The sequence below is a fragment of the Chelonoidis abingdonii genome, chromosome 5 (assembly GCF_003597395.2).
Source record: "Chelonoidis abingdonii isolate Lonesome George chromosome 5, CheloAbing_2.0, whole genome shotgun sequence".
In the NCBI taxonomy this organism is placed as follows: domain Eukaryota; kingdom Metazoa; phylum Chordata; order Testudines; family Testudinidae; genus Chelonoidis; species Chelonoidis abingdonii.
The window spans coordinates 126548253-126561231 of NC_133773.1; the positions used below are offsets into that span (position 1 = coordinate 126548253).

The following is a 12979-nucleotide window of genomic DNA, read 5'->3' on the forward strand; positions in this document are numbered from 1 at the left end:
ATCGCACCTTTCTTCCACTCCTTGTAGGCTTTCTGCTTTTTCTTAATCACCTCTCTCAAATATACCTTGAAGCAGTCAATTCTAAACCCATACTTTCATATCTTTGCAACTTTCTCAGAAATATGAGGCTGAAATCTCTCATGCTTTCAGCCCAAAGGTGGAGAGCACATGCATACTTGTATGTAAAAGCATCCACCATAACAGCTGAGCTCTTTTTCTATTACATGAACTTGAACCTAGATCCATACAAATGTGCATTTCACAAGTCACATTTTCTAGGTAAAAAAGTGTACACTTGTGGGGGAAAAAGTTTGCACTTTGCTAATCAAATTTCAAAAACCTGCCACAGTGTTCAATGAGGAAGATTATCTGATGTCTGTACAAGTTTACTTATAATTTTATTTGTTAACAAATTTGGAAGAATAGAAACATCAGCATTAAATAGATTAATAAATATTCCATTTAAATTTGTGTCCAAGAAGAATTTTTTTTTGGTCTTCAGAACAAAATTAACATGATGCTAGTCGAGATAATCATTTAAAGTTTTCCCTATGCATGTTTCCACTTCAAAGACTATTAGCTCAATAATTATTTTAAAATCTAGTTTGCAAAAATGACAGCATGAATGGTGAAAAGTACTTTGTTAGCTGGCACAACGAAACCATTTAGTCAGTTGTATCCTGAACATTGCTTTTGGGGTATAAATCTGGCAGGAATTTTTTTACATTGTTTCATGGAAAGAAAAATTCTATTAGGGTTTATAATACTTTACTATTTGATTCGGCATCAATGAAGTCAGTGGAAATTTTATGGGCTAGTCTATACTTACAGTGCTGCACCAGAGCAGCTGCACCGCTGTAGTGCTTAGTCAAGACGCTACCTATGCTGATGGGAGAACTTCTCCTGTTGACGCAGGTACTCCATCTCCCCAAGAGGGGATAGCTATGTTGAAGGGAGAAGCCTCCCTTCAACACAGCACTGTCTACAACAGGAGCTTGGTTGGTATAACTTTTTAGTGTAGACCAGGGCTACCACTGACTTCAGTGAATAGAGTCAAGCCCTAAAACCTATATTTTTGGCTTAAACGCTGTAATGAGGTCTCCACCTCATTTCTGCACTTCAGTAGTTCTTCCATAAATCGTTCAATGACTATTGACCAACCAAACTTGACTGTACCTACCTGAGAAACACCTGTGAACTCTGATCCAACGGAACTGTCTGTAAACTGGGTACCATTTAATGACACCTAGAAAACAACAAGAATACATTGATTATAACAGCGAAGTATCTTTTGTTCTCTACTGCATCTTAGAGAGAATGGCACTTGCTACCACCACAATTGAGCCTATATCTATAGCATTATAAGCCTTTTTCCAGACGACTTGGCAGAGACATTTTTTCCCCTTGTGTTAAAATTCTCCAGATACAGAAGTTAATAATGTGGCCATTTCAAAGTACTGCCGTATGAGTAGGAATTGAATGGATCTATTGCAAATTCAATTCAAACACCAAATATAAAGCAAAGTCACCCAGTGAAAGGGATATAAGGACCAAAAATATGATTGCCTATTTTTTCAAGTTTCTGGGTTCATGCAGACCTCTCACTAACTGTTCTGGATTTTGTATTTTTATCATGTCAATTTACAAGAGTTTCACCTTTTTGGAGGTTCTGCATAATATAGCTTAGAAAAATACGTTTTCACGTATTAGCTAAGCAAGTTTCTTCCCCTTGGAAAAACATTTTGAAATTAGATATATTTTAAGGCCACAAGGAACCACTTGGATCATCTAGGTTGATCTGTATAACACAAGCCATAGAATTTCATTCAGTAACATCTGCATTAAGCCCATAGTCTCAAGTTTAACCAGAAGTTATCTTTTAGAAAGACTAATTTTCTGCCCTCCTCTCCGTACACACCGAAGACCCTGAACTAAGCATTGCTCAATAAGCCACAAATGACACTATATGTCACTAAACCAGAATAAAGTGAAAATACGACACAACCAGAAGTCAATGACAACACTCAAGAAAGAGGATGGCCTGGTTATGAAATTATCTAAGAACAAGAAAAACAAGGATTCCTTGTGACACCTTAGAGACTAACAAATTTATTTAGGCGTAAGTTTTCGTGGGCTAGAACCTACTTCATCAGATGCGTGGAGTGGAAAATACAGGAGCAGGTATAAATACACCTCTACCCAGATATAACACCGTACTTGGGAACCAAAAAATCTCACCTCCTTATAGGTGAGACCGCATTATATCGGGTTTGGTCTGGTACAGCATAACTGCAAGAGCTTCCCCGATAGGGATTTAACGAGCCCAGTGTTCCAGCCCCTGCAGGGAGCCCCAGACCCTTTAAATCACCGCCGGAGCTCTGGCAACGGGGCTCACGCAGTGATTTAAATGGCCTGGGGCTCCACAAGAATTCATATAGAACGCAGTAAAGCAGCGGGGCTCGGGTGGGACCTTAAAGAGCCCGGGGATCCATGATGCTTCACCGCGTTATATTCGAATTTGTGTTATAGTGGGTCGCGTTCTACTGGGGAAGAGACGTACGTGAAAAGATGGGAGTTGACGTACCAAGTGTGAGGTCAGTCTAACGAGACAATTCAATTAACAGTAGGATACCAAGGGAGGAAAAATCACTTTTGTAGTGGTAATGAGAGTGGCCCATTTCAAACAGTTGACAAGAAGGTGAAAGTAACAGGAGGGGAAAATTAGTATGGGGGAAAATTAGGTTTAGGTTTTGTAATGACCCAACCACTCCCAGTCTTTATTCAGGCCTAATTTGATGGTGTCCAGTTTGCAAATTAATTCCAGTTCTGCAGTTTCACGTTGGAGTCTGTTTTTGAAGTTTTTTTGTTGAAGAATTGCTACTTCTAAGTCTGTTATTGAGTGACCAGGAAGCCTGAAGCATTCTCCTCTTGGTTTTTTAATGTTATAAATTCCTGATGTCAGATGTGTGTCCATTTATTCTTTTGCATAGAGACTGTCCAGAAGGGCATTGCTGACACATCACTATTGGGTAGACGTGCAGGGTGAACAAACCCCTGATTGCGTGTTGATTTGACGTGTCCTTGAATATATAGCAGACAGATTCGAGCACCAGGGTTTGTGCAGGTTTGTTCTGAGTGGTGTTTTGTTTGTGGGTGTGTAGTTGCTGGCAAGTATTGCTTCAGGTTGGAGCTGTCTGTAAGCGAGGACTGCGCCTGTTTCTCAAGCTGTGAGTAGTGAGGATAGTCCTTCAGGTAAGCTGTAGATCCTTGATGATGTACTGGAGATGTTTTAGTATGGGGCTGTAGGTGATAGGCTAGAGACGTTCTGCTAGCTATTTGTGGCGTCCTGTAGTAGGTTACTTCTCGGTACCCTTCTGGCTTGCAATCTGTTTCTTCACTTCACCCACGGGGTAGTGAGTTTAAGAATGCTTGACAGAGATCTGTAGTATGTTTGTTTGCGGAGGATAAGACTACCTCCCTTTGTAACTGTTGTTTCTTATCGAGATGTGTTTGCTCATATTCATTCCAGTAGGTGTGCGCTGCACCGCTGCGTTCGTCGGAGAATTTCCCTAGCACACCCGGGGTCGGCAGCGCCCCCTGGCGTGGCGCCTTTGCGGCACCGTATATATGCCCCTGCGACCGGCGCTCCTCAGTTCCTTCTTGCCCGCTATATGCAGTGGGGAAAGGCGGGTGGGAGATGAATTGAGCATACACATATCTCGAGACAACAGTTACAAAAGAGTGATTAACCATTGCTTTTCTTCTCGAGTGGCTTGCTCATATTCATTCCAAGTAGGTGAATCCCAAGCCTACTAGGCACGGTGGGGTAGAGTGAGACTGCCAATGTAGAACAGCCTAAGCCAAGAGCGCATCGTCCGGGACTGGCTGCACAAGAGCGGAATGGGCATGAGAATGTGACCGGACGACCACTGTGGCTGCACGACATCATGTGCTCTTGTATGGCACTCGGGCTAGGAAGGCAACTCGGAGAAGCTTGTGCTCTCTGTGAATGTGATAGTCACTCTCTGCGAGAGTGTGAGCAATAAGCGTATGCACGTTTTAATGCAGGCCGCTCACCAGAGATGAGATAGTTTGAGACGAGCACAGAGTGACCTTTGTCATCCTTCCGCAATCGCAATAAAAAGTTGGGAGGCTCTTCGAAGGTCTGGTCGGGTTATGTGAAACGCTACGCTGCTGCGAACATCAAGTGAATGTAGTGCTCTGCTCCTGCGTGAGTGCGTGAGTTGGATAAACATGGGGATATGTCGCTGGTTAAAGTGAAAGGGAGAACCACTTTGGGCAGGAAAGCGGCATGCGGGGCGCACTGCACCTTGTCCTAGTGGATGGATCGAGGTCCAGCCGCACACAGAGCGCGAATCCAGAGCATCTCCTGCCGATGTAATGGACGCCAGAACGCCACCTTCCCGATAGATACAGGAGGAGCAAGGTCGCAAGGTTTGAAGGGGAGGGGCCATTAAGTTTGGAGAAGAACCAGATGACTGGTCCCAGGGGCGGGATGAGGCGGACCTTGGAGATACACGCTCCAAGCCCTTGAGGCCTAGAGACCATCGGTGGAGAAGAGCGCGAGGAAGTGGCCGTCTCTATGGACAAAGACAAAGGCAGCTAAGGTGGCTCGCAGGACGAGAGTGGGCGAGGCCCGTGCGTGTTAAGGTGCCATAGATAATTCCAATATCACTGGATGGAGAGCACGTGTTGTGATACAACTTGCGATTGACACAGCAGTAGAACTCTTCCATTTCGCCAGGTAGGTAGCCCTGGTTTGCAGGCTTCCTGCTTTCCAGAGCATCCTGCTGCTACTGGTAGATAGCGCAGCTCCAGAGCTCAGCCAGCAGGATACCACGCCGTCGGATGGGGGGACCGCGAGAGGTCGGGATGAGAGCCTGCTGTGTCTGAGATATTAAGTCCTGAGGTGCGCAGGAGAACCGGACTGGCAGTGACAGGTCCACAGCGTGGGTACCAGTGCTGGCTGAGGCCACGCGGGCGATGGAATTACCCGAGCCTGTTCCTGCGCAGCTCTTCACCAAGGACTTTGTGCACCAAGGGGATCTGGCGGGAAAGGCATATGAGGTAGGGGGTCGATCCAGACAGGAAGGAAGCGTCTGAGATCGATCGCCGGGCACAGACCGCGGAGTGAGCGAACCGGGCACTTTCGTTGGTGCGGAGATAAGAGGTCGATCGGGGAACCCCCACCTCGTGATAAGGAAACTGGCTATGTCACGGACGAAGGACACTACGTGGCTAGGAAGGACCTGGTAGATGGCCGCGCATAACGTTCTGGCTCTGGAGGAGGAGGCGCTCAGATCCACGCGTGGGCTATACAAAATTCCCAGAAGTGCGAAGCCTTCTGACAAAGAAGGATAGAGAACGGTCCCCCCTGCTGTTATAGTAGTGCATCGCGGTGGTGTTTGTCCGTGAGCACTAAATGCACTCCGCAGCGTGAGGGAGTAAACGTCTGACAGGCAGGCGACTTGGCGCGCAGCTCTCGACGTTTATGGCACTGAGGCTCCTGAGCAGACCAGAAGACCGGACGTGTTCGGCGAGACTCCCATGTGAGCTCCCAGGCCCAGGGAGGATGCCTGTTGTCAAGGGACATGGATGTGTCTGTTGCCTTGGGAGGGACGCCTGCCTGCACAACCAGGACGGGTCTTGCCACCGGCGGCAGAAGCAAAACGGTCTGGTGGAGGTGACCACAATGTCCATGCTGCCCTCCGAGGCGATAAACGGAGGCCAACAAATTGCTAGGGGCGGAAGGCGGGCTTGGGTTCTTTGGTGACAAAGGTGCAGGCGCCCCATGTGACCGAGCAGCTGAGACAAACCGTGCGAGGTCTGCGGGAGAATGCGAGAAGGCCCTTATTGTAGAACTATCGCTGGAACCGGCGGGGTGGAAGCCGAGGCTGTCGCGAGAGTGGAGTCTAAGAGAGCTCCTATGAAAGTCTCTTCCTCTGCGTTGGTACGAGGAATGGACTTGCGAAATGATCAAGAAGCCCTAGACGTTTCGAGACAGCTCTAGTTATGACTGCTATGCGTGTGGTGACCTGAGCTCTGAAGACCCGCGAACAAGCCAGTCGTCCAGGTAGGGGAAGACACATATGCCTCTCGTTGACGGAGGAAGAGCAGCCACTACGCCATACATTTTGTAAACACCCGCGGGGTAGAGGAAGGCCGAAGGCAGGACCGCTGATTGAAAGTGGCAGTCCCGTACCACAAAGCGAGAAAGTCTGTGCGGTGGTAGATGAACACTGAAAGTAGGCGTCCTTCATGTCGAGAGCAGCGAACCGTCTCCCGGGTCCAGGGACGGGATATAGACCCCAAGGACACCATGCGGAACTTCAACTTCTTCACGAGGCGTTGAGTCGCGCAGATCTTAGGATGGGTCGGAGACCCCCTTTTGATTGGGGATTAAAAAATAGCAGGAGAAACCTCTCCCTCTGGATCTTGAGGCACCTCCCTATAGCTCCGATTTCGAGATAGCGTGAGACCTCCTGGTACAGGAGATGCTCGTGAGAGGGGTCCTGAGAAGGGACGGGCGGGTGTTTGGGTGGGAGGTTGATTGCTTGGGAGCGTTGTTGTGGTGGGGTGCGAGAGTTGCGAATAACACTTGGAGTGGTTGATTTGGGTTCTTTTGGAGGTGGGGTAGGTTCGCATGATCTTCCTCGACGTTTGGGGGCAGAATCTTTCTCGTATCGTTATTCTCGATAGTTAGACGGGAGCGTCGTACTTTGGATTGAGAATTGGTGTTGAGAAAGGTCGCGTTGGGATAAGGAATATGTGAGACGTGTTAAGGATTTGTGCTTTTCTGCGCTCCGTCGGCATTCTGACCTTCAATAAATCTTTGTTGTAGGGGTCCCGGTGAGCGGCTGTTTGGCAGAACCATTGTTTTTGTCTCCTTATGGGATACTCCAGCCGTGACGTTCTCGTCACACGGCACTGATCGTCTATGGAAGCTTTACGGTTGGGTGGGTTTCTGGGTGGTGGGGGTTGGTTGTGTTTTTGGTATGGGAGTGGCTTCTCGTGAGAGGTTTGGGTCTGGGCTCGCGGAGGCTTCGTATGTGGGTGTCATGCGGGTGGGCTTGGTATTTGGGTTTGTTTTGTATATTCGTATGCCTTAAGGAACGCGCATGGGGATACGGCTATGTTGTCCTGTAGTCTTTGGAGTGAGCGTGCGGTTCGTCTTCTTCCTGAAGAGGGCCACTGTTCCCGTTCGTAATGGGGGTCGTGGGATCGTGGTTGTTGTGCGTCGTTTGGAGCCAATGCGGACCCTTACATAGACGATTAATCCGTCCTCATTTGTTTACGTGCTGCCGCGCGGTGGTTTCCTAGCCGCGTGCTGAATTCTTTCGCCTGTCTGAGGAGTCGCTGCGAGAGGAGGTTTCTGGTGGAGTCTTTTTGCCCTCACGTCTTGAGCAGGCTCTGTTGGAATCTGAGGTTTTGGTATTGTTCTTTTTATGGCGGGGGGGGTTTATCTTGTGATGCTCTCAGTGACCGTTTTTGCGTGTCCATTTGTTGGGACTTGCCAGGTGTTAAACTGATATCTACTGAGGTGAGCCTGTGTTGTGTGTTTGTTGAGGACCTCGTCGCAAGTCTTGCAGACTCCCGGAGTTCGAGTAGTGATGATAACTTGTGGGTTGCGGTTTGGGGCGCTCAGGTTAGGTGTCTATCGGTGATTTAGAGGTTTCGTCTCCTTGCTGGATTTTTTTGGTGGGGCTGGCTGGCCATGGCGCTCTCTCTCTGTTGACGAATCTGTCGACAGGGAGCATGGAGGAAGGATCGGGCATGTAGGTATGGTACCTTTTAGAGCACATGTACTTTCTCCATGCCCCTGGGTGGCCGTTTGAGGTCGAGAATAGACGCCGGTTGTGACTGCTGTCTTTATTGTGTCTCGCGTTTGCTTGGGATGGAGCGTATGAAGGCAGGGGAGTGACCCGTTGTCTTTTGTGGTGGGATTGAGAGGACAGATTGATCCATCTGGACTGGGTGCGGGGGGTGCTCTATTTCTTGTGGGTAGCGTTGCCTTCCACCTGTGCAGTGTTTAAGGTTTCTCGAAACGCTACGCTCGGGAGATGTTTGGTGTCTGAGTAGGGGTGCTGGTGTGGTGGGGGCGGTTTGGTCTTTTGTGGTTGTTTGTGTTATGGTTTTTTGGTGGGTTGGGGTTTTGTGGGTGGGTTTGATTTCGTTTGGGGATGATTGAGTTCTGTGGTGTTTGTTGTTCTTGTGGTTGGTGTGGGGGGGTGAGGTTTTGTACGGTGTGCGTGTGTGGTTGTTTGAGTGGTTTTGTTGGTTATTTGTTGGTTTCTGTGGTTTGGTGGTCATGGTGGTGGTTGGTGATTTTGGGTGCTTGGGGGGTGGGTTTGGTGGGGTTTTTGTCGTGTGGGTGTTGTCGTTGTTTTGGTATTTGTTGTAGGTGCTGTGTGTTTGCGTGTGTTTTTGGTTGGGGGTTTGTTTTTGTTGGTTTGTTGGGTGGTTGTTTGGTGTGTTGGTGTGGGTTTTTCTGGTCTTGTTGGTGTTTTTTTGTGGGTGGTTGGATGTTTGGGGAGGTTTGGTTGTGGTTTGTGGTTGTTTGGGGTGGTGTTTTGGTGTTTTTTGGTTTTGGTTTTTTTTGGGGGTTTATTGTTTGGGTGTCTTTTGGTTCGAGATCTTTTCTTTTGTGGGTGTGTTTCTGTTATTTGTGCGGGGTGGGTGTTGTGTGCTTTGTGTGTTGGGCTGTGTTGGGTTGTGCGATTTAGAGTGTGTGATTGTTTTGTGCGCTGGTGTGGGTGGTTTGTCTCTGGCGGGTGGGCGCTGATTTGCTTGGCCTGTTTTTTGGGTTGTTTGGGGTTTGTTGGGGGGGGTGTTTTTTGCTTGTTTGTTTTTCGTTGTTGTTTGTTTTTGTGCTGGGGTGCGAGGTGGAGACGAGGGTGTCGGAGTACGGGGACACAGAGGTCCTCGCTTCAGGTTCATTGCTATCTGGGGGTTGGGGGGGGTGTTGGGGGTGTGGAATCGGCGGGTGCAGGTCCTCGGGGTTGTTCGCCGTAGGAGGCATGTTTTCTTTCTGGAGTGCGAGTGGACGGGGTTCTGATAGAGGGCGGTTGGCGGTTACTTGAGAGCTGTTGGTGGAAGTTCATCGGGTGGGATACCACGTATATGAGGAGTCCCTTGGGGGTGTTTGTGTTATGGGCCAAGGTCCATGAAGAGGCCTCTATTCTAGCTTTTTCGGCTTTTTCGTCCCAGTACCTGGTGCTCTTGGGTGGGTTCACATCTGCCTGGTAGATGGGCTGGCGTGTCGCGCGGAGATGGAACGTCCGAGGGGTCGTGTGATGGCCAAGGTGAGCATATCGTCCGTGGGACTGTACGCGGAGGTCTCTGCGTTTGCTGTATTGTTTCGGCGATCTCTGGTTGTTTTGTGGTGGTTATTTTGGTAGGGGAGTCGGTCGTGTATCTGGTGTGCCTGAGGGGTACGGTGATGGTAGGACCTGCAACCGCACTGGCTGTTGGTGTCTGTGTGTTTTTTGGTGTTTTTGGGGTGTTGCGTTTATGGAGCATGGTACTATGGCTATCGAGTTCCTTAGTTTGTTGTGCCGGGGATGGTTACTGATTCGTCGATAGTTTTGGGGTGTTGTATGGTTTGTTGTCGTTTCATATAACGGTGAGATGAGCTCCTTGTTCGTAGGTGGACTCTTTTGGTTGTTGGATGATTGGTTGGGTGGGTGTCTGGTCATTTTTTTTTTTTTTGTCTCTTTTTTTGTTTGTGTTGTACCATGTGATGGTTTTAGACCGTTCGTATGCATTTGATTTTGTTGTTGGGCTTTTACTGATCGTGGTTGATCTTTGTGACCTCTGGTTGTTGCGAGTACGACCGTGGGGGCGAGAGATCAGACCGGATTGCTCGGTTGAGTGGCGTTTTGAGGCTGGGTTTTTGTGGCGAGATGTGAGCGGAGGGTTTGGTTTTTGTTTTGTGGTTTTGGTTGTTGGGTTGGGTTGGTTGGGTTGGGGTGTGGTGGTTTTGGGGGTTTGGTATGCCCAGCGGCAGGGAGCTCGGAGCTCGTGGCCGAGGTCGCGAGGGAAGGCGAGTAGCTCTATTGAGACGAGCACATCGCCTGAACGAGCAGGGTGGAAAGCGGAGGGGCTGTCGCGAGAGTGGAGTCTAAGAGAGCTCCATGAAGTCTATCCTTTGCGTTGGTACGAGGATGGACTTGGTCAATGATCAGACCCCTAGCAGGTTTCGACAGCTCTGTTATGACTGCTATGCGTGTGGTTGACTGAGCTCTGAGACCCGCGAACAGAAGCCAGCGCCAGGTAGGGGAACAAGACACATTGCCTTCGTTGACGAGGAAAGCAGCCACTACGCATACATTCGTAAACACCGCCGGGTAGAGGAAAGCCGAAGGCATGACCCGGAATGGGAAAGTGGCAGTCCCAGTACCCCAGCAGAAACGTCTGTGGCGGTGGTAGATCGAAACATGAAAGTAGGCGTCCTTCATGTCGAGAGCAGCGAACCAGTCTCCCGGGTCCAGGACGGGATATAGACCCCTAAGGACACCAATGCGGACACTTCAATCTTCTCACGAGGCGTTGAGTCCGCGCAGGCTAGGATGGGTCGGAGACCCCTTTTGACTGGGGATTAAAAATAGCAGGAGAAAAACCTCTCCCTCTGGACTTGAGGCACCTCCCCTATCGCACGATTTCGAGATAGCGTAGGCCTTCCTGGTACAGGAGATGCTCGTGAGAGGGGTCCTGGAAGAGGGACGGGGAGGGTGGGGTGGGAGGGAGGAGGCGAAGATCTGGAGGTGGTAGCCAACCACCGTGAAGCAGAACCACGATTTTCGAGTTGAGACACGGGTCCACGGCCGGGGGGAGGGAGAAGGCGGTTTGAGAAAAAGGAAAGGAGGACGCGGTAAGGGGATTGTGTGCTACTAGCTGCTACGAGCTAGTACCTTCTGAAAAATTGTTTTCTAGGTCCTCGGCGCTGTTGGCAGAACTTATTTTGTCCTCTCTTAGGAACCAGCACTGAGCGTGGCTCGCGTTCTTACGTCGGCCGTCTGGTCGTCTATTATCTGAACGAGGCGGGTGGGGGGTAGGCGGCTGGAGAGGCTGCGCGCGGCCACGACACGGACACGAAGACTGTCTTTGGTGTCTGCGCGTGTGCTATGCCTAAGGAGCTGCATGATGAACGCGGGTTGTCCCTTTGGCTGTTGGAGAGACGTGGGTCCGTCTGCCGAAAAGAGGCCGGTCCTCGAATGGGAGGTCTGGATCGTGTGTTGGCAGTTCTGGAGGCAAATCAGGACACTCACTCCACGAATCTCCTCTTGTTTACTACTGCGTGCGAGAGATCCAGTCGCATGAATGGTCTGACGCGTCTTCGAGTGAGAGTGCTTATGGCAAGGGAAGGTATCTGGAAGATTTTTGGCCAGCTCCTCGCACACCATCTGGAACTCCTAGACGTAGGTCTGCGGTACCAAGCTCTAGTGCAATTTTGGCTCATGGCATGCCAGGCTGTATTAAAACTGTATCTACTGAGGAGAGCCTGTTTGGTTTGCAACCCGCAACGCAGACCCCATGCGGAGTATAACCTATGCGGTCCACGTAGGTCATCGTTTTAGCCTCCCGCGATTTGGGCGGGGCTGCGACTGGCACAGGGACTGCTTCCTCGCTCTGGCGGAGGTTGTACACGACCAGGAGCATGGAGAGGAGGTATAGAGGTACTGGTCCCCGTTTTGAGGGCACCAATGTACTTCCTCTCCTGCCCCGGTCCCGTTGGAGGAAAGACGCGGAGAGACGCATTTTGTCCGCTGTTAGCTTCTTGGCCTGGAGCATAGTGCTGATTGCCACGCGAGTGACCCGTGCTCGGAACGGGTGCATCTCGGAAGCAACGAATGATCCCAAAGCGAGATGTGGGTCTCGACTGGGTTACTCTCACACTTCATGCATAGTTATCGTCCTCAGCTCTGCGTCAGCGATGGTCCTGTGTAGGCGATAGTCGTACTAGGGCGGCCTCGAGTTTGACGCTGTGTGGCGGCACGCTATGGCGTACTGGCGAGGAGGAGGAGCGAATTAAGGCCGGTGGAAGGGCAAAGACCTCGACCGCGGAGGACGCACTGCAGAACTCGGCGAGGTCCCTGTTTGCTCTGCTGGGGGGGGGCGTTTTGTGTGGGTCTTCAGGGCTCTCTGGTGTCGCCGAGTGGCATCGTCACTTGGCGGGGAGCGGCTGATAGGAGGCCTCGCGAACCTAGACGGGTGGAAGTCAACAGGCTGGATTACCACAATGGGAATCCTTGGGCTTGATGATAGGCCCCAAGGTATGTCCAGAAGGGCCACTGGCGAGCGGCTGTTCCCAGACCTTGGTGCTCTCTGGGTTCCAATCCTCGCGTAGAGAAGGCGATGTCGCAGTGCGAGAGGAACCCGATGGGCTGCCGTGCAAGGCCAAGGTGGGAGATACGTCCGTGGGGCTGGTGCCCCAGGGTACACCAGTTGGTGGAGGAGCACACACCCGTGTCAAAAGCGTTAATAATGGCGAAAAGCGTCGACACGGGAGTCGTAACCGTGCCGGCGACCTGTGGTTCAAAGGGACGGGAAAGCCTGCGACAACCAGTCAGGGTGCCACCTCTCCTATCGGGCTACCCTGCAGGCGCTGGACCATGGGACCAAGCCCTGGTGCCAACATGGGGGGAGTATAAGAAATCGCGAGTAAAATCAAACGTGATGATGGCTCACCCCCGGGAATCCCGTGTAACACTAGGAAGGTAAGAGTAAGAGGAAGTCCGTCGGTGCTGGACGGTGCCGCGGAGTAACGGACCGGGCGCCGAGAGAGAGACCAGGGTGCCGGGACTGCGAGCGCAGTGTGACGGGAGACACAGCCGGCGGGACGTGCCCCATTTATCAGTTATTCGATCTAGGACCGGGTGCCCATGTCCACTTCTCGAGGGAACCATCGTCCGTAAACATACCGCGCGGCTTCCCGATAGACGAGATTACGTCTCAGCAC

The 12979-nt window shown here is 50.7% G+C and overlaps 1 protein-coding gene across 1 annotated transcript in view; it reads right to left on the bottom strand.

Moving 5' to 3' along the window:
• FAM193A (family with sequence similarity 193 member A) overlaps window positions 1-12979 on the bottom strand; it is a 137162-nt gene that overhangs the window by 76653 nt on the left and 47530 nt on the right. The window contains exon 2 of the mRNA XM_032781055.2: window positions 1181-1246. Within this exon, the coding sequence (XP_032636946.2) occupies window positions 1181-1246 (66 nt within the window). The remainder of the gene's footprint in view (window positions 1-1180; window positions 1247-12979) is intronic.